We start from the raw sequence: 24,003 nt of genomic DNA, 5'->3' as shown, positions 1-24,003 counted from the left end.
GGCCGGTCTCAGCGGGCAGCGGGTGGCCCTGATCGGAGGGCGTGGCCTTGACCCAGAGCCCCGCGCCCAGGCCCGCACGTCTGCTCTGAGGGCTGGAGCCGAGTGCTCTCCGCGGGAAAGCGGGGACCGCACAGTGTTTCAGCTGCTGGGTTCTGACATTTTGTCACAGACCTTTCTCTAGCCAGCCACGGCCTCTGGAGTGGCAAATAGCCATCTTTCTGTTACAGCCCAGCTCAGGGAAGTGTGAAGACGCTCAGTATTAACGGGGCTTTTGCAAGAGGGAGTCTCAGCACCATGGCACAGTCAGTGACCGTGGGCGTCAGCAGAGAACACCCCAGAATTGTTCGGCACCCCTGAAACAGACACCAGCCCCCACGGTGCCGCCTGCTGCTCTTCTAGGCAGGAAGGGGCCGAGTTGGCGTTTCAGGGCTGGTGCGGCAGGCACACCCCCCGTGACAGTGCTGTGTGCAGGGTCCCACGTGCCGGCGGTTTGGCTGCAGGCAGCGAACACCGGGGACGCAGAGGCACGTGTGGCCGCCCTCCCTCGGGGCAGCACTGGGTGGAGCGGGCTGCGCCCCTGGCAGGCACAGAGCACCCATGAAGCAGGTCTGGTCCAGCGTGACTGGGTGCACAGCCAGCCCTGGTAAACCCGGGTCATTCCTAGTGGTGGCAGCAGAGCTGGGGAACCCTGATAGCTGTGGCATCTGGGTGGGGCAGGCAGGTGCCAGAGAGCCGGTGGCTGAGCCTGAGCTCTTGACAAGAAGACGCGGCGATGGCCTGTGAGGCCCGTCAGAACCGGCCCGTGCGGTCGGAGGCCTGCTGCTGCTGCCGCGCTGACACGGGAGACGTTCCATCTGTCTGGGCCTCGTATGTTTTACCCGTCCGGCGGGCCTCCCCCAGTGAGTGTGGGACGCGGAGGAGGAGCAGCAGAACCGGGTCAGGGACACACGTGGAACGGCCCGGCAGAGAGCTCGGTCTCAGAATTATTTCTGACACATCTGCTTGAGTAGCTGTTTTACATTAACTTAAAGAACGTGTTTAATTTAGTTTTGCTCTTAAAGTTTACTTACAGGTTTTCTTCCATTTACACTGAAGCAAAGTAGCCTAAAAATACAGTTGCTCTTAGCCTCTACGGAGGGGACGTGTTTCAGCATCTGCTCCACAGTCGCTTAGGCTCCGATTATACTTGGGAGCAGAATGAGCAGTGTTACAGCTCAAACACTGAGCAAATACACAAATACCGGGGTTTTTTTTACTAACACTCAAGAAAATGAAAACTTTTTTAGTTCAAACTGCATATTTTAACTAGTATTTTCAAAGTTTACAAATCAGTATCTTACAGAAACTCCAAGTTGAGAGGAACTCACCCTCCCAGGGCTTTCCTGTCGGGAAGGAGCAGGAACCGGCGCGTGGGGCCGACCCGGGGACCCCGGTCTCGGGAGCATAGCACGTGTCACTCCGCACACCAGCACTGCGGAAGCTGCGTGCGCTCTGCAGAAATCATGTCCTACCAGTGACGTCTTAGCAGATGTCGGAGTCCCCGGGACCCCGGCTCCAGGTCACAGGCGCGGGTGCTGCGGAGCCGGGGCTGCTTTCTGTCCTCAGTGGGGAGGCTCAGCCTAAGTCCTCCCAGCCACGGGGCAGAGCCGTTGCACGTGTCCCCGGTGCGTGGCTGTCCCTGGGGTCTGTGTCACAGCAGGGCTTTCCAGAGCAGGCTGATTTCAGAGCACCAGCCTGTGACATACGTGGTTCCCACGTGTGTTCACAAGCACAGCACCACCTTGTCTGGGCCGAGTTCATCCTCGGTGTCTGGGATCATGGGCAACAGAGCAGATCGCGTCAAGCCCCAAAACTTCTGAGGGGACAACTCCTTTTTGGTGGCCGTGAACTTCCACCCGATGTGGCTTGCACAGATCTTGCACTGGGCAACCGTCCAGGCAAACCTGCAACACCAATGGACGGGTCAGCGGGGCAGCGACGCTGTGGCTCAGGCTGATGCTGTCCACCTGCTGCGGAGACAGACCTCCGAGCCCCGGTCCCAGCATCGAGAACGGGGGCTCGGCGCTGATCGGCGCAGTTCTCTGAGCAAACCCAGAGGTAGCCGTTCTGCTTTGTATGTTTCCCAGCTGCCCCGTATGGACGTGCAGCCTGGGCAGTCGAGAGCGCTAAGCGGACTCGCGTGCAGTGCGGGGGGGCAGGGGCTCTACGAGACGCCTAAGCCGCCAGGAGGGTGTGCAGGAGGCCCTAGAGCCCCGGGCATGGAGGGCAGGACCACGCAGAGAGGGCCGAGCCCCTAGCAGCAGCCCCAGGGGGACGGGGACACGCTGCGGGGGCGGGACACGCGCTGCCCTGTGCGCCGGGAGAGCTGCTGAAGAGCTGCCCGTGTAAAACGGGAACGACTTGGTCACAAGTACACGCCGGGGCCCTTCTGTTGTTGAGGAAAATAACCCAAACCGTGGAATGGTAACCGTTCCTCACTTTGTCCTGTTTCCCACATTGCACGTTTACGTTAACAAGGGATTCCTAGCTTCAGTCCTGGGACTAAAGCCGGAGTCAGGTAAGATTAGACAAGGCAAATGACATGGTTCCCGGTCCGGACAGTAAGGAAAATCGCTAATTCCTCCTCAGCTCATTTGGTCTCTTAAAAAGGCCCAGAATCTGGAAGAAAAGACGCATAATAGGGTTCTCGGGCCCTGCGTGGCCTCCCGGGGGAGCTGCGGCCCAGGCTCAGGCGGGGAGGCCCCGGGAACACAGGAGCGAGCGGGTGTCAGCCGGGCCTTGCCCCGCACAGCCGAGCGGGGGTCGCTGCAGCGGCCGGCCAGCCTTCCTCCCGGCTTTCCACCCGGCGGGACGATGCTGACACAACCCTCCAGCCCCTCGTGAGGTGGCATTTAGACAGAAGGATTCCACTGTCCTTTTGGGGTTACGATTCTAGTGACACTGCTTCGGAACATTTTCTCCCCAGTTAAGGCAAAACTGAAAAAAGCCGTTACCCAGGAAACCAGCTGTGCTCCGTGGACGGCCGGCCGGTCAGGCTCAGGTTGGAGGCCTTGTAGACGGTCAGCGTCTCGTGCACGTAGCCGTGAGGGTTCACGTAGGCGGCCATCGGCCCGCACAGGGACAGACTGCAACAGAGCCGCGCCGCGCGTCAGCCGGCTCGGGGAAGCCGGGGGACCAAGACCCGGGGTTACGAGAGCTGCCGTCTCTAACCCCCTAGCCACTGTGATGTACGGGCAGCAGCCATTTTCACGCAGTCCACACGCTTCCCACGTGGACCGGAGGCAACGGCAGAACTAGGCTCTCAGCCCCGCCTGCAGACACACACAGCGCGACTCCTGGCTCAGCCTGGTCTGGGTCTGGAGGGTGCGCAGCCACCGCGCTGTGGAGAGCGGCCTCCCGTCCCGGACTCAGGGTCGCGAGGCGGACACACAGCAGCGTGCACACGCTGATCTACCACAGCCCTGGACTGTGTGCACACGCGTGTCCTCACCTTCGCCCACGTGGCAAACCCGTGGCAAACGAACGCAACGCCTGAGGCGTCGTGGCAGGTCCTGCATGTAGACTACACGTAGCTCCCAAGCGAGGACTCGGGCGGACGACTGACTGTCCAGTTGCGCCCCCCCAAGGTGACCTGTCCCCCGCGATTCACTCGCTGATGTAACTAACGCAGGGAGGGAATTCTGTGTGGGCAGCCGGGAGGATGTGCTCGGAGTCCAGGGAAAAGGGACCACGTATCTCACCTGAATATTTCATTTTTGGTGGTGATTTCCGTTTCTTGACATTGTTTGCAGCAAAGAGACGTGCACTGAAAAACCGAAGAGGACGTGGGTGGGAGAAAGTCAGGTTCGCGTGGCGATGTGATCACACAGGTCGCCGGAAGGCCTCTAGGCACACACGCTCACTACACACTAAGGACCGGCGCAGCCGCGGAGGCTGCCAGGCCGGGAGAGGCTCTTCGCCCGGAGGGACAGGTGCAAAGCCACTGGAGCTCCGGGCTCTGGTCCCAAGTGACACGTCACCTCCCCCAGGCCGACGAGCCCCGCCGGCCCCGCGTCGCTCCGCTCACCTTGTTCATGATGTCGAGCTCGCAGCGCAGGCGCTGGACCGCACTGCCGATCTTCAGGAGCTGAACCCTCAGCACGTCGTCAATGGGGAGACAGGCAGCGACTCTGTAAGAAAAGTCTTAGAGACATGGTGGGTTTTCCAAGTTTCAAACAACGAAGCAGGTGACGTCATTCTGCAGTGCTCCTCTGCAGGTTCCCGAAGAACACGTGTCACACGGCTGTAACGCCGTTACGACGCGACGGGACCCAGCACGTGCGCGTGGGCAGTCCTGAAACGTGACCCCCTACACGGGTCTGTGTAAGCGCCTTCTTTTACGTCAAAGGCAGCACCTGACACGTGTTTGCTGAGACGGCTGGGCGGCGCCTCAGGAAGCGTCAGTGCGCGCCAGTGGCTGCCATGAACTTGACCGAAACCCTCGCTGAGAACTGGGGCGTTCACAGAACGCGAGCGCTATCACCCTGAACACACTGTGTGTGGGACACGGGCAGTCACCGCTCATACCGCGTGTTCACTAAATGTACTTGTTTTTTAAAACTGTTCAAAGCAAAAGAAATGTGTACACTTTTTGAAACTAATAAAAATACTCATTAAAAAAGAGTTTTTGGTTTCGTTAGAAAAGACAAAGTAAGTTCTGTTGGGGAGACCACCTCAGGCCACAGGAAGGAAAGCAACTTCTCATACCTATTGGATTTGAAGGAAGAGAATCGTCTCGGAGGTTTTCGTCCCATTCACGTAGCTGTTTCTTGATTCTATCCATTAAAGTTTCCTTTTTAAAACAAAAACCGCCGTAATGAGGTTCACTCACTCCCCCCACCTAGTAAAACTAGTCACACGTCAGCAGCCACCAAGGTCATCCCTGGGGCACCTCAAGGCCAGTCTCCACGTCCGCCTTCTGAGGGGACGACCGAAGTCCCAGCGAGGCTGCAGGTGCCCCGTTCTCAGCTGCCCCAGGAGGCCCCTTCCACCTCCGCCGGGACCGAGGCCCCAGCCCCCTGCGCGGGCCCTTCCTGTTCTCCTCTCTTGTGTGCGCCCAACAAGCCCCGTGAGTGTGCAGAGCTGCTGTCACCGCCGCGCCAGGACATGAACCAAGGGCAGCGGGACTCCCTACAGGGAACAAGTGACATGCTGACTGTGGGCTCCGAGCCAAGGGCAACAGCTACCAGTGTCCCCACTTTACAGATCAAGTCACTTCCCCAAACCAGAGAGGAACAGCGACCAGGCCGTGAACAGTTTGTGTTTAAAAACGCAGATCCTTGGACTCTCCCAACAGCCCGTCTCCTAGTGAGTCTGTGCGGGGGGCGGTGCCCGTCTGTGCAGGGGGCGGTGCCCGTCTGTGCAGGGGGCGTGGTGCCCGTCTGTGCGGGGGGCGGTGCCCAGCGTGAACAGTTAAGCAGAAACACTTGTGCGTGTGCCTATCAGCGCACTAGCAAGGAGTCAGGAGAAGCTGATATATTTGTTTAGAAAAATACAAAACACTGTTAAAGGGTTCTTTCATTTCCTATGTATAACTACCACTTGACCCAACAGAATTTCAAGTGCTTGGCAAGCCCTAGAACATTTCCGTGTCTTGTCCTGAAGTTACAAGGCACGAGGAACTGGGAACACCAAAGACTCTCCACCTTAAAGGCCAAGTCTATCGAGGAGTCTCTTGGATCCCTGCCCGTCCTCCTCAAATGGAACAGAAGGCACTGGCTTTGAACGTAAATGCCACTGAGCACAAAAGCCTGCGTTCTGTTCTGATGGCCGTGAAGTATGCTCCCCGGAAGCAGGACGTGGAAGGCGAGTTACTTACCGCATCATATAAGGAATACAGCCAGCGAGGCCACGAGGTCAGGTTTGCGCAATGAAACTTCCTCTGAAAACAGAAAAAAAGTCACTTAATAAAGGGATCCCACATGATATAGACGCTTACCGTATGGAGAAAGAGGTGCATTTGAAGTCACCCCTCCCCAGAAAAGACTAATTTCAAGAAGAGAAGTTTTGTAGGAAGTTTCATAATTGATGATTATGTGTTAAGTTTGACAATCGTTTTCATAGACTTCAAATATGCACCGCAACCAGAATCCTGATTCTTTGGAAAAAACTCCAGTGTAAAGTGTCAATACTGACAGCAGCCGCGTAAAACGGGGAAGCGTGAGCGTCACTTTCACTGACCACAGGACTTCCCTTCACGCTCAGAAGCACACGCCCAGTGTCCGCAGGGAACCCCGGAACCGTAACCGAGCTGCCCTGTGTGAGAACCGTCAGGGCTGTCAGCTGGGTCACCACAGAGGCCGACAGGCGAGGCGGTCCCAGCAGGGACAGGACCGCGTGCTGGTGCCGCCATGCATCCCAGGGAAAGGGGAAGCCACTGCTTCCGGGTGGGAAAGGGAGCGCGCCCCGACCCTCCCCAGCTCCTGCAGAATCCCACTACTGGGTGGGAGGCTTAGTAACGACGCCGGCCCTCAGGGGACACGCTCAGTGTGGCAGCGAGGAGGCCGGCTCTCAGGAGCGCAGTTCAGGACACGCAGCGGCGTGGCTGCGGCCGGGACCACAGGCAGCCTGCGCGTCTGCACACGGTGGCTGCCCGTGAGCGCGCCTCCTCCCCCCAGGGGCTCTGTCTGACCGCGGAACAAGGCACCGGCCCCCAGGAAGCTGCCCGGGGGTGCAGCAGGGGGGTCAGCAGGGGTTTGACCAGAGTGAAACCAGAGAAGCACAACAGCCTTCAGCAGAAAGGGGGAGCCCCGCTGGCCCCCGCAGGGCCAGAGGGCGGCTGGGCACGGGGGCGGCCCGGGGACCTGGCTGACCGGTGAGCTCGCCCCTGTGCTGGAGGCTCACCGGCCGCAGGCCCGCTGGCCACAGGCCAGTCCGGCGATCCAAGTCCAGACGGAAGGTCCCCCTGCCCTGGCCGGTGTGGCCTGGCGGGAGTGTCCGCCCATAAAGCGGAGGCCGCGGGTCTGATTTCCAGTTGGCACATGCCTAGGCTGCCGGTTCAGTCCTCGGTTGGGGCCCGTAGGAGGCAGCTGATCGATGTTTCTTTCCAGCCACACCCCCCCCAACCCCAAAGCAGGAAGCACGTCCTCGGGTGAGGATTTAAAAAAAACAAAAAAAAGAACATCCCTCTCCTGTGGTCACAGATGAGGCCTTTCCTGTCGCGTCAGGATTCTGAAGAGCGGAGGTCGGGGGCAGTTAGCTGGGAGATGTCCCTCTCAGAGCGTGACAGTCACAAGTATTTTAGGAAGTGCTCCCTGGAGGAGGACAGCCTTGTTCTAGGAGGCTCCTGGGCTGCAGCTCAAACCAGTGGGCTCCTCAGAGAAGAACTTTCGGCTCGGCGTAACCCTTACTGTGAGGCTCCCCGAAGATGGCCCGGGGTGGCATCCGAGGACAGGCGCAGGCAGGGACTGGCCCTGAGGAGTCTGCGATCAGCTCTTTACTTGTAGGACCAACAGTAGCGGCGAGGACTTCCGTCACAGCTCAGGTACAGCCCGTCGGGCACCGCACGTGCGGTGACGGCCGCGCAGCCCCCTCCCTGGCTTACAGGAACTCCGAGCTCGGTGGCATCGCAGCACTTTAAAGATAAAGGCAGGCACAGGGGAAGGCGACTTGCCCAGGGCCACAGGCAGGAATGGGGAGTCGGGCCCTAATCATTCATTCAGCAAACATTCTGAACGCCCAGAGCTTGTCAGGCCTTGGTTTTATGCCCTCGGGGTGTTTCAGTGATCGAAACAGCGAGACGAAACTAAAACCGAGCCGTGGAGCGTCCAGGCTGGCGGGAGCCGCTGCCTTCCTGGGGGGCGCTGGGAGTGACCCGGAGCGACGCAGGCCCGGTGAGGTTCCGGTCGGGCTGATGGCCCCGCTCCATGTCAGCAAGACCCCTCCTGTGACGGGGAAGCCTGCCTCCCAAACACGTCCCTTCCCGCAGGACAGAGAGGCAGGAGCTCGTCAAGGTGCCTGGGCCCGCACCCCCTCACTGCCAGGCCGAGTCTCGGGGGTCTCTGTGCCCCACTCGTCAGGGAGGAGGCCCCTAAACGTCCTTATCAGGGTTCCCCGGACAGAGTCTCCTGCTCCGGTGTCCGTGCCTCCTGCACGCTCACTGCTGGGGACGGGTGTCCTGTGGACAGCGACCAACTCCAGGGACGGCAGTGCACAGGGACGGTCGGCTGTGACAGGCCACTTCCCAGGGCCTCGGCGGCCCATCGCCCCAGCACCACGGAGGCCGCTGTCCTGTCGCTGCGGCGCTGGCAGGCCCTCGCAGTTCCTGGCGTGCGTCCTTCAGAGCGGGCAGGGCTGGGGCCAGCCAAGCGGAGGCCCTGGGAGGCGCCCGCCGGGCTCAGCAGGGAGGGTCACCCCGGGCAGCCGCGGGCAGCAGGGCCCTGGGGCGATGCTCATTAATCTGTGAGCCACAGCCGGCCACCCTGTTCTCCCACTTTCAAGCCTCCAAGCCACAGCCTCAGTGCTGCCCCCCAACAACATGGGGTGTTCAGCATGTGGGAACCCCACTCTCACGGTCTCTGACATGCAGTGACACTCACTGGAGTGACGTGAGGGGCTCTTCAGCACGCCGAGGACGTCACTGCTCGAGGTCACACAGCGACCAAAGGTCACTCACTGCACTGACTCCGTCCCCATCAGCGGGGCACATCAGCAGTAACCGAGGCCGGTGACGCCAACGCTCCCAGTTCTGTCTCCGTCGTTCCCCAGGTCCCCACGTGCTCCCAGGAACCGGAGCAGGATGACCCGCGAGCGTCGCAGATACACAGCGACGAGGCCGCGGCGAGTGGCAGGAAGCGCCTGACCGCACAGCAAAGCCAAGGCGTCTCTTCTTTAACAGAAAACCGCCCGCAGATGTCACCGCCCCCACGGCGGCTGTCACTGCTCCGGAACGAGGCAGAGACGGACGGGGACGTTCCCGTGGAAAAGCTAGCGAGCAGCAGGAGTGGAGGAGCAAGGTGGGTGCCCGTGCGCTGTCGACGGTGTGAACAGTGTCACGGCGGCTCCTGGACAGGCGGGCAGGGAGCACCTGACGGCGGCGAGGACGGGCGGTGGGAACCGGTGTGGAACGGGGAGTCGGAGTCACACCAGGACGAGCCACACAGACCCCTAAGCTCCCAAGTTCCGATTTCATTAAAAGCAATGAAATCGGAAGTAAAAGGGAGAAGACTTGGCTTTCTTAAGAAAGGGTTCCTTTGCACAGGAGTCATTTCTAGCTGATTAGGGAAAAGAAGCATAAAAAAATCATAAATGCAACTACTCAAGGAAAAAAGACCCTTTGGTGTGACAGGGCACCTCAAAAACAAAGTCAGAAGGCAAATGACAAACGAGGGAAAACGTCTGGGACGCATTCACTCCAGACCGAGGGACAACCTTCTGATGGAATAAAGAATGCAGAAGTCAGAAGGGCGACGAGGAAGGACAGGCACTTCCTGCTCAAGGAGATAAAACGTCCTTGAAATGTAAGGTCCCACGTCACTCGCAGTCAGGCGCCCCTGACAAGGCACCACGCGCCCACAGAGGCCCCGCAACCCCGGATCGGAGGACGGAGAGCTCACGCGTCCCCGTCAGGGACTCTGAGAGCGAGCGTCAGAATTCCAGGCGCAGGTGCCGTCCTCTGGTCACCCCCTTCTCACAGTGCCCCCCATTCCCTCGTTCTCACAGCGTCCACCCCACTCCCATGTGGGGGGCTCTGCGTGCACACGGCCGGGCTCTGCAGTGAGCACACCACACAGCAGACGCTGCAGCCCTGCGCACGCAGCCCATCCGATGAGCAGGGCAGGTTGGGTACACGCTGGCCGGTGGGGAGACACTGGCCGGGGAGGTGACGCTGGTGGGGGGGCGACGCTGGCAGGGAGGGGACACTGGCCGGGGAGGGGACGCTGGCAGGGGGCGACGCTGGCGGGCGGGGACGCTGGCAGGGAGGGGACACTGGCGGGGGAGGTGACGCTGGTGGGGGGGGCGGATGCGCCGTGAACGACCAGCTCGCGGCCCCGCTACGCCTTCGCCCTCCCTCACGGGGTAGGGACGGCCCCGCAGGACTCGCCACGATCCAACGGCAACGGCCTTTCCCTACTTCCAAAAGGTAAGTCTCAAAAATCCAACTTATTCTAAATTTAGAAACTAATCATCTTTTCCTTTAGGCAGAAATCATAAACACTCCTTTGTACTCAAAACCGATGGTCCCATCAATGAGCAGAAACGGGCCGCCTCAGCCTCGAGGCCGAGGGCGGGGACAGCGGCAGCAGGGACGCCCGGCAGGCCCCGCCTCCCCGGAGCCCTGGGCCGGCTGACAGCGCCACTGTCCCGGACGCACGGAGGGCCGGGGGCCTCTCTCTCGGAAGCCCAGGGGAAGTCGGGCCCGCGCTCCTTCCTTCAAGGGCGTGTGTCTACGGCTGGAGCCGACGTCGGCCCTGACCGGCTGCTGAGAGGCCCCTGCGGGGTCGAAACTGCCAGCCGTGAGCACCAGAGTCGGGCGCGGGGACACCTCGCGGCTGGCGTGGCCGCACGCCGCCGGGAGCCACGGTCCCGAGGGCGGCGCAGGTGTCCGAGGCGCGGGAGACCCGGGAGAGCTGTCTCACCTTCTGGTACCTCTGCCACCACTGGCGGGAGCGGCGGTCGTCCCGGGGGCCGGGCGCGGCGGGGCCCAGCTGGCGTCTGCGCAGGGACTCCAGCTGCACGGCGGCCATGGCGGAGGGCAGCGCGCACTCGGGCAGGATCCGCACCTTCGCCTGCTGGACCCTGCAACGGGGGCGGCCGTCAGTCCCGAGCGCCGGGCCGCTCGGACCCGAGGCTCGCACAGTCTTTCTGGACACAGTCATCCGATGCTGATGTTAAGATACCAAAAATGTCAAAACTACTGTACTTCGTGCACCACACCCAAGTCACACCCCAAGATACCCGAGGGCCGGGGGTCCCGTCTCCCCGTGGGACGGCAGGAGGGCGGCTCCCTCTCAGATGCACGAAGGTCAGAAGCGAGCCTGGAGCCAACCCTGCCGCACACCCGCACGCCTGTGCATTCCTTGCTCAGACCCCCACCCCGTCTCCCCTCTGCCGCGGGGCCGACGCCCACGCCTTCCTCTCGGGCACCTGCCCTGAGGAGCAGGCGAGGGAGAGGAGCTCAGGACCCCGGTCACCGGGAGCAGGGGGACTACAGCATTACTTGTAGCCTTAACCTCCACGTGCATTTCCTCTCTCGTTCTCAAACACTGAACTTTGAACGTGCAAAGAAACCAACACACACATCTTTTTAAGTTAAGTCTCATGCCAGGCAAGTCACTTCCAGACGGCCACCGGGACTGCCGCACCTGCAAACACCTTTGCGTGAAAGGTGCCGACAGGAAGGCGCAGCCCCCGAGTGTGGAAGGGAACAGAGCACCCGCAGGCAGCATCAGCGCTGTCACACGGGCCGCGTCAGGCGGCACAGTGACAGTCGCTGCTTCGTGAATTTACTGAGGAACCCTAAGGTGCTCTTTCCTGGTAGCTGCCACCGTGACCAACAGAGAGTTGTGATGAAATTATGAGTGAGATCTCGATTCTTCTACTTAAATAAAATAGCGAACTGTGTCTGACAATCTCCGGGCTTAATTTAATGATCATAACAGAGCCACTCTGCTAACTTCATTTCCCTCCTGGAAGCTCCTGTTTACGTGTGTGTGTGACTTTGGAGAATGTTAAAAAGTGACTGTGTTCAAACTATGTTCAGACGTTCTTAAATGTAATATATAGCTCCTTGAAATAAAAACAGACCTCATTCTCTTCACTTGACACATGAACACAAGCGCTTGGTAATCACGAGTTTACAGCGGAAGTGTGTACCTTACACAAACATTTTAGAAAACCTGGCTCTCTAGGGTCACCGAGAACTAAATAAGGAATTAGGTTTCACCCAACAATAGCTGGGTAGTTACAATACTGGTTACATAAGGTTTTACTTTATTACAGTAAAAACATCGACATTGTTGAAACACTGGCTTCCTGATCATGTGAGTAGCGGGCCTGGCACCAGGGGCTGGACGTGTCCCGGTTGCGCGACGCTCCCGTCACGGTGCTCAGCACGCAGGGCCTGGCGCGCACACGGCCGCTCCTTCCGGCCGCAGACTTCCGTTTTGCACACAGGCTACTGTTGTTTCTCCCCAGCCTCTTTATGGCAGTAGTTTGTGGTTACAGTTACAGCGGTCCCTCTCTATGTCACGGTTCACTTAGCGTGGCCTCACTGTATCGCAGGGTTTTTAAAAATATATTTAATTATTTATCACGGATTTTTCGCTCTATCACGGGATTTCGTGGTGCTGTACACGTAAGTTATGCAGGTTTAAGAGCGCAGAATAAATGTAAGGTGCCTACCTCGCGGGGGGTCTGGAACGTAACCCCCGCGATAAGGGAGGGAACGCTGTACGCTCACTTAGGGAGACGCTATAAAAAACGAGTCCAAAACTAACCTTGTTCCGACAAATACTAGGCTGAACCATAAAAAATGCCTTCGCGTTTGGCTCAGACGATTCCCACAGGAACCAGTGCGCCAGCCCTGAAGGACCGCCCTCCCGCTGGCTGCGAACGCGGAGACTCTCCTTAGGAGGAAAGGCTAAGGGACAGGCGGGGGCTGCGTGACGCACAGGCAGCGGTGGCGCAGCAGAGGCGCCGCCCTGCAGCCTGCGGGCCCAGCCCGGGGTCTCCGCTGCAGCAACAAGACACAGAGGACGAAGTGGGACCCGTGGGGCGAGTCGGTGCCTGTGGCCGGTGAGTGCACGCTCCCCTGACCCCCGGCGGCCACTCCACTAGCAGTAACCGGCCTGTTACGACAGCCAGTCTCCTCCAATCCCAGACAGCGAGGCCACGTCCTCCTCTCTACGTGCTGAGAAGGGCGCAGAAACTATGAAGAGTGATGTGCTTCTATTTTCTAACGGAACTTTTCACAAAAAAGGTCAAAAGATACCCCAGGCACGAAGCCCGCTGGCCAGAGAGGTCCGAGGTGGCGGAGTCCCCCCACGCAGGCAGGCCATCCGTGGGAGCGATCGTGACTGCCGTCCAGGCCGCGGGGCTGGGGGGAAGGGAGCGGCCGGGGTCCCCTCGTGCTCTGGGGGCACCCGTGCTGGAAAGAGCTCTAGTTTTAAGCTTAGGGACCTAGGACCGACTGACCAGCTCCAGCCTCCCAGCTGGACGGCCTCAGGCCAGTCCCCTCACCTCCCAGTCCCCGGCTTCCACAGGGGAAAGGGAGGAGGCTGCCCCGTGGTTCCTCCCCCGTCGCTGCCAGGACCAGACGGCAGCAGCGCCGGAGAGACCCCTCCACGGGGCCTTTCCGCGGGGGACCGCGCGCCCCAGTGAGCGCCTCCCAGCAGGTCTGTGGGCCACTGGGGAGCATGCCCCTTCCAGTGTCGCCAGCCCCCGGCTCCATGCGCATGTGGACTCCAGTCGGAAGGCCGTTCCTCGGCCTGTGGGCAGCGGTAACGGTCTGCTGCCTTCTGTGTTCGTATGGTTTGTCCACAACTCAAGGCCACTGACACCCGGACCGTCTCAGAAATACGCTCTCCCCACGTCAGTTTCCCAGCACAGCTCCTGGCACGTGGTCTTCACTAGTCATAAACGTTCTATGAGCGCGAGGCTTAGGAAGTGCTTTACCGTGGACCTGCGGGCGGAACCCACAGAGCAGATCAGCTGGCTAATGAGCCCGGGCAGGACCGGGCCGGGCCATCAGGGGGACAGTTTCCGCCACCCAGGTGAGACGTGGGTCCCGAACACAGACACCACCGTCCTTGAGCAGCGCAGGTGCTGAGGAGCACAGACTGACACCCTATGGCACCGCCACATCTCCAGTGCCATGAGCGTCCATACACTGTGTGTCCTGGGGACCACGGGGCACCAGAAGCCCCCGAGGGCTCCGCCCTCGCCCCTCACTCTTCTGCACTCTCTCCACCCCCAGGCTCGCCCGACCCACCTGTGTGTCCACACTTCACCAGCCGTCACGGATGTCCACCGTGCGAGCAGTTCCTGCCGGAGGGCGTCACATTCCAGGTACACCTTAAAGCCCCTGGACTTCCACGCGTTCAGAGCCAGGCGAGCAGAGCCAGGCACCTGCACCTTCCCTCCCGGGGACCTCCTGCCAGAGCGGGGGCCACGCCCACGAGGAACCACGATCAGGACAAATGCTTTCTTCACGGAGGAGGATGTCAAGTGAACTGGGGTTTTTAGAACGAGTTTCGTATCCCTTCGCTCGGGAAGACCTCTGACCGCGCAGCTGGGCCACATCCCCGCTGCAGCCAGTTGCTCACCCCCAGGGACCTTCCTGAGGCGCAGAGCCAGCGGCGTCATCGCTATCTGTGTGATACGGTCACGGGCGGCGGCAGACCCGCACCGGCGATGGGCACCGATGTGTGCAGTGCCCACAGCTTGCACGGCAGCGGGAGCCAGAGTGGTCCCAGCATTGCAGGACACCCCAGACACCTCCCGCCCGCTCTCACTCTGAGACGTCCCCAGTCCCGGAAGCCACGGGGCCGCCAAGGACGCTGCCCTCTGGGCTTGCACGAGGGCCCCCAGACCTGCAGGGACATCGGAACCACCTGGAAATGCTGGTCTGCAGCCCCTCCCCTGGCCGGTCAAGGGGACTGGGGACAAGGGTGGGACCCAGGCTTCCATAGTTTTGGAAACATCCCGAGTGACTGGGACGCGCAACACGTTTGGAAGCAAGACAGCCAGCAGTCAAAGTCACAAAGGGTGGAAGGTCAGTGAAGTAAAGAGAACCCAGGGTCACTGTGGCGATTTACGGGCTTGCACAGCGTGAGAGACGCGCGCGCCTCACCCGTCCGACTGCGTCCTCAGCTCCAGGACCCGGAATCGCTGCCTCCCCATGGCCTTCACCTTCACGACCTCGATGCCGAAGTCCTGCTCCTCCCGGTAGGCGTAGATCTCGGCCGTGGTGCCGAACTGCGCTTCCCGCTCCGGCACGTTGCTTCCAAGGCAAACGTTAAAGGGAAAGAGTTCAGAACGGTTTGTGTTTAAACACGCAAAGCCGAGGGAAGCAGTACGCACAGGGAACAAGTTAGTGACCAACCCTCATCGCCAGGCCATTGCCCCTTCAACGCTCTGCGGGGGCACTGAGGCAGGAAAGGGCGCTGCACAGAGTCTGAGGACAGTGCTTTCAGGCGAGAACGGACTTCTCGGCACTGCACGTGACCCGGGGCTGCAGGGGCATGGCCGCCCCCTCTGCCGACCCCGCCCCCTCCTGCTGCGCACTGGTCACGGCTGCGCCAGCTGCTGGCTTCCTGCAGCTGCCGCAGGACGCCCAGAACCCAGCCTCAGTTTACCGCGCGCAGTAAGGACAGCCTGGGGGCTCTGAGAGAACAGCCATTCCTTTGTAAAAGCCACCCTTCACGTTAAGACGGAACAGCCCTCCTCCTCTTTAAACACAGACAGGTCTTGAACCCCAGAAAGTTCGATCGTGGGTGAGGCCCACGTCTGCTAAGAACAGACACCCCGACTTCCATCTCTTCACCGGGTGGCTCCCCTCACAGCCTCCTCGGCGTGACCCCGGACCCCCGCGACGGCGCGGCCGTACCTGTAGGCGAGCACCGCGAAGGTGCGGTCCCTCTGGATCAGGGCACGCACCATGCTGACCTCCTGGGGGCGGAAGAGCTGCAGTGGCAGCGTCTGCCCGGGGATCAGGACCATGGCCACCTGCGGCAGCACCGGGATCACCGGGCAGCTGTCGTCGTCATGCAGGGTCCTGCCGTGGAACTCCTCCATGTCCCCTCCCAGGTACTGCGGGCGGGACGGGCGCCGTCACCACGGGCGGCGCACAGGGGGCCCACGCGTCCCTCGGGTAGCAGCGCGTGGGGGTCTGGATGTGACTCCGGGGGGTTCTGATGCCGTGTAGGACCCTCCCCACACAAACCAAGGCCGTTTCTTTAGTTCCAGCCACTGGGGCGGGACAAGAAGTCTGCCTCGCTGGCTCCGTAAAATGAAACACGTTGCTCGGCTTCCCCAACAACCAGTGACCTGGATGTTTTGTGCGGGCCGGCCGTCCCTCCCGGGTGGCTGCTCGCTCTCAGTCACCGGCTCAGCTGGGTCACTACCAACCTCGACTGGTTACCCGACCACCGTGGGGCACCGTCCGGGGAGAGCGCCCCAGCACGACACTCCGCGGACCACCTCTGACACCCCGATCAGTCCCAGCCCCTTCCCCACACACGGCACAAGCCTTTGGTGTGCCTTTCGGTTGCTCGTTTACCTTTCCTGAAACAGTGAAGCATAAAACGCCAAAAACACTGCAATTTCCTCCCATCTTCAATACTAAAATGACTGCACGAACATTCACCAACTCTGACCATTTCTAAAGCACACTGGTGACAGCTGTCACAGCAATCTAACAAAACTGTTTCGAATGGCAGTAAAGACCACTAAGCGCTGCTAGAGCCGTGGCTGGACTTCCCGGCCGACCCAATACGTGCTTACCAGACGTGTCACTGAATTACATACCGTATGTGATGTTGGCAGACTGGTGTCAAAATTAATGACGTTGGGTTTCTTGGCCTCTTTGCCATCCTGGTCTTCCACCTCCATTTCGAGTCCATCTTCCTCCTCGCTCTCGGCTGTAACAGGGCGGCATCAGAATGGGTCAGACGCGGGACAATGCCAGGCCGTGCTCCCTCTCAAGGGCACAGCGCCCCAGGGAGGGACCCGAGCCCAGAGCTGCAAACATGGCTCCCGCCCGACAGCCCCCAGCAAGGCAGCGAGGCCCCCAGGGGCCGGGCTCTGCCACGCACTACTGTTGAGTCGAGGGCTTGCTGGGCCAGCGGAGCTTCAGAGCAGAGCTGCGCCCCTGAAGACGTCACATGCTCGCCCCTCCAGCTCACAGCTGCCACAGTGAGGCCCCCGCGCTGGCTCATCTCCACATTTTATCTGGTTCCCTCGGTCTGCACCTCATGCGCTCTCTCGGCCCTGGGACCCCACCCCCTCCAGGGGTGCCCCCCTGCACCCCCAGGCTGGAGGCCCACACGTCCCAGCTGGGAGGGGTGCTGCTCAGGCACTTTGCTGGGCGCATTCTCGTGATCAGACTGCGCTGGTGGCTCGGGAGGAGGACCGCAGAGGGGACAGGCCGCCACAGCACTGGGCGCCCCTGCGACGGACCCAGGCGACCCAGCCGAGGCCGTGTCTGGGGGCTCCCCCATCGGGGCCGCCCTGTTGGCAGGAACTTGGGAGGCCCCGTCCCCTGGGCAAGGGTAGGGGACCCCCCTCCTTCACGAGGTCTTCCTCTGTGTGAGAGGCTGTCCCCTCTCCGTGACAATTCTGACACCTGGTCTACCCCGAGGTTCCTCCTCTGAAAAGTGACAGGCGGGACTCGGACAGTCTCTCGGGTTCTTTCAAACTTTCACTGCGAAAAGTTCCCGCAGGAGACAGGGAGGGGGCGGACCCACTAATCTCAACAGCAAAGATGCCACCCCGCAGGCAGACTGCCACAGCGTCGCTGCTCTGTTTGACAGTGGGATGTCTGCCATCATTTCCATACAAACTTGGCTTTGGGGTTCTGTCAAGTCTGCGTGAGGCCCTGGCCAGGAGCTTGGCGGGTTAGTGTGTCCCCGTGCGCCAAGGCTGCGGGTTCGACCCCGGGGCAGGGCACATACAGGACTCGACGACGACGACGCATCAGTAAGTGGGACAGCAAATCAAGCTCTCGCTCAAAAAAACAAAAACCCACCAATTAAAAGGTGTCCATGAAATACAAAACATTGTAAAAGAAGTGTCTTAGAAAGCTTTCCCTACACAGGTTTTAAATTATGGAAATGACGCCGACTGGCTGAAACCGGTGTCGCTCACAGCCGGCCCGAAAGTGAGGAAAGGCGGCACTGGACAGACAGACGCGCCTCTGTCCCCGGGGTCGGTCCTGCCCGGGCGGCTGCGGGACCCCGACCCGCACCGGGGCTGCTCAGCCAGGGGCTCCGCCCGCAGGGCAGGTGGGGGCCGTCGGCCGGGGTCCGGGGGCGCACAGCGCAGGCCCAAGTGTCGCAGGCCCCGCGACGGGGAATCTCTGCCAAGTGTCGCAGGGGTCGAGGCGGGGAAACCCTGGCCGAGCGTGACCACGAGGCGCCGGGAACCTCACGTTGTCCCTGCTGCTCCGTGTGCTGCCGAAGCCCCGGACGCCCTAAGCAAACAGCGCCCCACGGAAGGCGGCCTTCCTCACATCAGGCCCCCGCGGCCGGGCCCTGACGGCCACCCCAGTGCCTTTCCGGGCGGCAGCCGCCATGGGCGGTGTAGGGCCGACTGTCGTGAGTGCTCGGCCACGCGGCGGGTCAGAGACCGCGATCATTCATTCCACTCACGGGCGGCGGCCGACACCCCGCGGACCTGTGAGTCCTTCCTAAGGACACGGCGCTCCACCCAGACAGGATGGAAACACTCGGAATCCGATCCTCGTGCCGGCGATTCCGGGCCGGGGCAAGTCCCACGGGTCGCCCTCCGCTCGGAGGCTGCCCCCGTCGCCGCTCTGACTGCCGCTCCCCCAGCGGCCCCCCGGGCCCAGCAGCTATTCTTCCGCTCCCCGGCCGCTTCCCCGGCCGCGGCAGGCTCTTCGCCCCTTGCGCCCCGCGCTGCCTGCCCAGCAGGGCCGAGGAGCGCTCGCGGAGGCCGCGCACCGCGGGGACCGACGGACAGACCCCGCTCGGCTTCCTTACAAGGATCGCCCAGGGGATCCGAAAAGCGCTGCTGTCGCCGCACCTGCACCCGGTCCTGCCCCGGCCCCCGCCTCCGCCCTTTCTGGACAAACCCCCGACTGCGGGCCACGGAGGTGGAGCACAGGGCGTGGAGGGCCCCCGGCCCCGCCCCTTCGCGCCCGGCCCCGACCCCCCCCCCCGCCCCGCCCCCAGCCCCGCCCCCCCCAGCCCCGCCCCCCGCGCCCGGCCCCGCCCCACCCGGCCCCCCGCGCCCGACCTCGCCCCACCCGGCCCCGCCCCCCGCGCCCGGCCCCGCCCCGCCCGGCCGGGAAACTGCGGACGCGGCAGGCGCGCGCCCAGGGCAGCGCCGACACACTCCCGCTGCGCGTCGGCTCGGTTACCGCTCGGTTACCGGCATCGGAGCGACCGGACCCCGGTCCCGTCCGCCCCCCGGCGCGGCGCACGCGCGCGCAGCCCCTTCCTCCCGCTGCCCCCACGCTGCTCCGGGGGCTCAGGTCACGCCCCAGGCCCGGCTTTCCTGAGGCCCCGGCCCACAACCGCCTCTGAGACAGAAAACCCCGGGCCCGCGGCCTGATTTGCAAGCGGCCCGGCCCACCTGCGGGCCCCGGTCGTGCCCAGCCCGCACCCTCCCGCCCCTCCGAAGGCCGCAGAGCACGCCTCGCGGGTCCCGTGTCGCGGCCACGCCCGATCCGCCCCAGGTCGCAGCCACGCCCCGGGAGCCTCGCCCACAGAGACCGGCTCCGGGACCGGGCCGACCCGCGGCGGCCGAGCGAACGGCTCCGAGGCGCGGGCACGCGGCCGGCCGGACACTGACGGACGCGGGGTGCGGCCCGGGGCCATCCCCGAACTCAGCCGCCAGGGCGCGGGGGCGCGGTGACAGCGACGCCGGGGGCTCGTCGGGACGTGCGCGCTCGGGCACGCGGGCTGTCACCCCCAGAGGACGGCGTCCGGGAGGTTCCGGCCGAGTCCCGGCCCCCGGCGTCCCCGGAGCCCCGCCTCGGACCCCGGCCCACAGCCCGCGACCTTCGGACGCGCGCCCGCCGCCCCGCACCCCCCTCGCCCCGGCCCGGCGGTTACCGGGCAGCAGCGGCAGGTGGTTGCCCATGGCGTGCGCGGCGTCCTGCGGGTCCCCCTGGCCCGCCATGTCTGTTTACCCGCACAGCATGCTGGGACGGGGCGGTGCCCGCCGTCCCCGCCGCCGCGCACGCGCCGCAGCGCCGCCCGGAACCACCGCGCCCCCTGGCGGCCCCCGCGGGGAGGCCCGGCCGCGCCCCCTGGCACCACAGCGCCCCCTGGCGGCCCCCGCGGGCAGCGCGCGGGGAGGTGTCGCCGCGGGGACCCCGGGCCGTCCCTGCCACCCGCGACTTCCTGCCCGCCGGGCGTGCAGAGCCCACGCCTTGGGAAACTGAGGCTCGGGTTCTTGTCTCCCCGCGCTGTTTCCGCCGGCGGCCGGGAGCCTACAGAGCCCGCTTAGGCCGCGTGAGCTCCCGCCTCCACAGTAAGGCGCCCGCGGGGGGCCTGGAAGCACGGCCGTTGTCGCCGCGGGCCGGCTTGTCGCCGGTTTTCCTTCCCGCCGTCTCCACGCCGCAGTGGACACGCGTGAGGCAGAACCAGAGAGCGGAGGGCAGGTTACCCAGAACGGACCACGGGCGCCCGGGTGGGACCAGCCCCCTGGGAGTGACGCCCGCAGGGGACACGGCGGACGCGACACCGTTGCAGGCGCGCGGGGCTGTGACCTGGGAGGTTTTTGACTTGGGTCATGGACCACAGTTTTCTTCGCGGCTTTGAATTCCGTTTTCTTTCCCAGCCAGGGAGGAGCACAAGCACCGGGAAAGGAAATAAAATCCCTGCGCGTGGGGGCGGGGGAGAAGCCACGTTGCTCGGAGACGGTGTGAACCCGAACTCGGGAGGCTGTTCCGAAGGTCGGCCTCGTTGGAAAGTTAACACCCACGACTCCCCGGGGCCGCGCCCCTGCGCCCCGCGTGGCTGTGACGCGCGTCCGGAGCCCCCCGCGGCCTCCAGAGCCCCCTCCTGCAGACTGGCTTCCCCCACTCCCGTGGGACACCCCTCAGCACCCCCGGGGCTGGCGGGCGCGGGAGGCACGTGCCTCGTGCAGGCGACAGGGGCCTCCGGTCTGGATGGCGAACGAACCCCAGAACCGAGTCTCTGCGCAGACCGTGAACACAAACCCGGGGTTCGTTCTGACGCGCCGCTCAGCCCCCCAAACCCCTGGGATGCGGGGCAGAGCAAAGGCAGGGGCTCTGAGCTCTTCCAGGGGCGCCTGACCTTCCACGGGAGCTGACATCCCGCTCGCAACAACTCACGTGATTGGGTTGCATTTAGCGACGAGCCTTTGGCCACAGGTGGCGGCCGGCTGTATAGGGGAGGGTGGACAGGGGACACCCGTCAGAAGGCGGTGGTGGTGACCTCCGATGTCTGAGGCCCCGAGGCTGCCCGCGGGTCCCAGCCCCCACCCCTAACGCCACAGGACGGCCACACCAGCCTGGCTCACCTCACACTTCGGCCTGACCTAAGGAATGCCTGGGTTCCCCTACTTCCTGCAAACCTCAGACGGACGAGCAGGTGGCATCTGGGTGGGGGGGGTGGGTAAGGTGACTCTGCCCTGACATGGCTCAGCCTCAGCCAAACCATCAGTCGCGCGGAGACGGATAGACTGGGGTTTCCCTTCTGGTCCAGCTTCACGCCCAGCGGGGCCCCGGCTGAGATTCTGGAGGAGGCAAAGGACGCGTCTCGCCCAAAGAGAGTTGCCATCTGTGAGAGTCAAGGACGGGAGGAAAGGCAGCGGCCAGGAAATGGAATTTCAAACAACGGGCACCGATGGAACCTGCTTTTATTTTTACCACTGCACCATGGGTTCCTGAAACACCAGCTAAAAAAAGATAAAGGCTGCTTAGCAGGTCCGGGAAGAAGACCCTGACGCCACCTGCCACGTGCTGACGGAGCTAATAGGGCCAGAGAGTATTGATTCCTGTCAAGGTTCCCCGAAGCCGGCAGACCCGCTGTTAACGTCCGTGGCCCGTTTCCCAGAACCCAGAGCTCGCCCTCCTACGGTAAATGCTCGGCGCTTCTGAATCCGAGTGCGAAGATGAACACGCATCGGGGGGCTCCGGTGACTTCCTGCTCGGTGTGGCACGCCCCCGCCGCGTGACCTTGGGCAGGTTGCTCCAGTTTCTCTCCCTGCACGGGGCATCGGGAAGGCGCTCCCCTCGCAGGGTGCTGTGGGCTGAGCTGTGGGACACGGGGAGGGTCAGGGTTAGGGTCAGGGTCAGGGTCAGGGTCAGGGTTGGAAGAAGCCGCTTCTTGGGTGGACGCCAGCATCGGTTCTCACTGCACATCGCTCCAGCCGATATGAGAAGTTCATGACTTGCATCAGCTGCACTCTTAGGGCATATCAGCTGTTTTCTGTAGTCTCCATACTAAATAAACACAGACCGGAACTTCACAGCAGACCGATGTGTTACCACACAGTTCCGCACGGCAGAGGCCCTCCCTCTGATCGGCAGAAGTCAGGGGTCAGCAAGGCTCTGCTCCTTCCAGCAGCTCCGGAGGAGAAGCTTCCAGCCTTCCAGCTTCCGATTTTGCATGGCTCCCTTGCTCAGGGACACCTTGCCACCCTCAAAGTCACCAAGGTCCCCTCGGACGCTTCTCTCTCGATGTTACAGCTCTCTCTGGTCGCAGCCAGGAAAGTTTCTCCCATTTGAGGGCCGTGAAATGGCCTTGGGTCCCCCTAGGTGACTCAGGCTTATCTCCTCCGCCAAGGTCCTTAAGCTCAGTCCCATCTGCAAAGTCCCTTTGCCACAGGAGGTGGCGTAGTCACAGGTTCTGGGGACTGAACCTTGGCCACCCTGGTGGGGTCATTATTCTGCCTTCCGCAGTGTAGTCAGCGGAGACCTTCCAGAAAGTCTTCTTTTTGCCCCCAAGGGTGAGGCGTGTGGAGAAATACAAAGTCTCAAAATGATACTAAACATAAGATGAGGAGCCCGCAGGGCCTTGGAGACCATCTCGATAAATCTCCCCCTACAGAGGAGGGAATGGAGCCCAGACAGGTCCCGCAGGCCCGGCCCCTGTCCACAGCCCCCCTCTCCCTACCGGCCCTCTGATCAGACCCTCACTACAGAAAAGCACTTTGTTTTTATGAAACCACCAATGGGAGCCTGTTCTACTTGGAAGAATAGCTTTGGGTGAGAACAGAGATTTGTCAAAAGGCCTGTAATGAAATGTCAAGATGGTTTGCCATTCTATAAAAATATCATTTTGAATCCCAAGTGTCAAAATTACCCTGTTGTCAAAGGGAGCTGGTATTTAAGTAAAGGTCACAGGAAATCAGGGAGCGGCTCCACCATACACTGCACCAGGATCCGGAGAGTAAGTTCGGGGACCTTTGGGCCTGGGCGGTTTTACCCTGCACTGCCGCTCAGCTCCTGTTCACGTCCCCAGATCAGTCCCCCTGTCCTTCCACCTTCCATCGTCCCTGCCGCAGAGGCCGCTCAGTGCGCCCAGGCTGTGCGTCGGGGCGCCGGGCACAGTCCCCACACTCGTGGGGCTGCCAGTCCTAAACCGAGGGTCTCCCCTAAAGCCCAGGTTCTGCCTCCTTCGTGCTACAAGGATCAGAGTCTCGTCAAGGGTGTGCATTGCTTCCGTTTTCATTGCCCCTCGTTCCTTAGCAGATAACCTACAGCAAACATCTGGGGCCTCGATACGCTGCCTCCCGCTGACACGGACGGCACTGGAGCCCCAGGGCACTGACCGGTGGGCGGGCAGCAGAGGTCCCCGTCGGTGCCTTAGGACCTGGCCATGCACTTCCCAGGCGCACGAACACCCACTGCCCACAGGGTGGCAGTACCGGCGTTCCGGAGCTCCGGCCCGACGTCTGCGGCTGCACCCCTGGCCCCCTTCTCACTTAGCCATTAAGGGGAAGGAAGCCGGTGAGAAAAGAAAGGCAGCACCAGGAACGGCTTGCTTAAGTTTAAAAAATTTAGCGGAAGTGTCCCAGCCCCGTCTGAGACAACGCGGGGGACCTGGGCCGACTCCGCACACCGAGGCCGACGATCGGAACGTGTCCGTCCGGGACGCACGTCACCACGAGGATGATCGTCCCCTCCCAGCAGGGCAGAGAGAAGAGGCGGGAAGGGGAGCTCTCCCCCTCCCGGCCCAGCGCCCCCTGCTCATCCGCACGCTCCCCTGGTTCCATCACGTTCCTAGGCACCGTCAGAGCCAAGGGAAAGGAAACCCGGACGCGGGGGAACCCTACATGAAAACTGCTCAGCAAAGAGGCCTATCTGAT

At 62.3% G+C, this 24,003-nt stretch overlaps 1 protein-coding gene across 1 annotated transcript; it reads right to left on the bottom strand.

The window, feature by feature from the left end:
- Window positions 1–1,604: 1,604 nt before the first annotated feature.
- CRBN (cereblon) lies at window positions 1,605–19,860 on the bottom strand. Its single transcript, XM_090284879.1, has 11 exons — window positions 19,776–19,860; window positions 16,507–16,619; window positions 15,587–15,789; window positions 14,831–14,980; window positions 10,617–10,776; window positions 5,858–5,920; window positions 4,747–4,831; window positions 4,067–4,182; window positions 3,741–3,805; window positions 2,994–3,125; window positions 1,605–1,943 (listed from the first exon to the last, which is right to left on the bottom strand). The coding sequence occupies exons 1-11, from the start codon at window positions 19,840–19,842 to the stop codon at window positions 1,763–1,765; spliced, it is 1,335 nt and encodes a 444-aa protein (XP_090141005.1). The 5' UTR covers window positions 19,843–19,860; the 3' UTR covers window positions 1,605–1,762.
- Window positions 19,861–24,003: the final 4,143 nt, after the last annotated feature.

This window comes from Furipterus horrens, unplaced genomic scaffold, assembly GCF_987537825.1.
Source record: "Furipterus horrens unplaced genomic scaffold, mFurHor1.1.pri manual_scaffold_7, whole genome shotgun sequence".
Classification (NCBI taxonomy): Eukaryota; Metazoa; Chordata; class Mammalia; order Chiroptera; family Furipteridae; genus Furipterus; species Furipterus horrens.
This window is presented reverse-complemented; position numbering and strand designations above follow the sequence as displayed.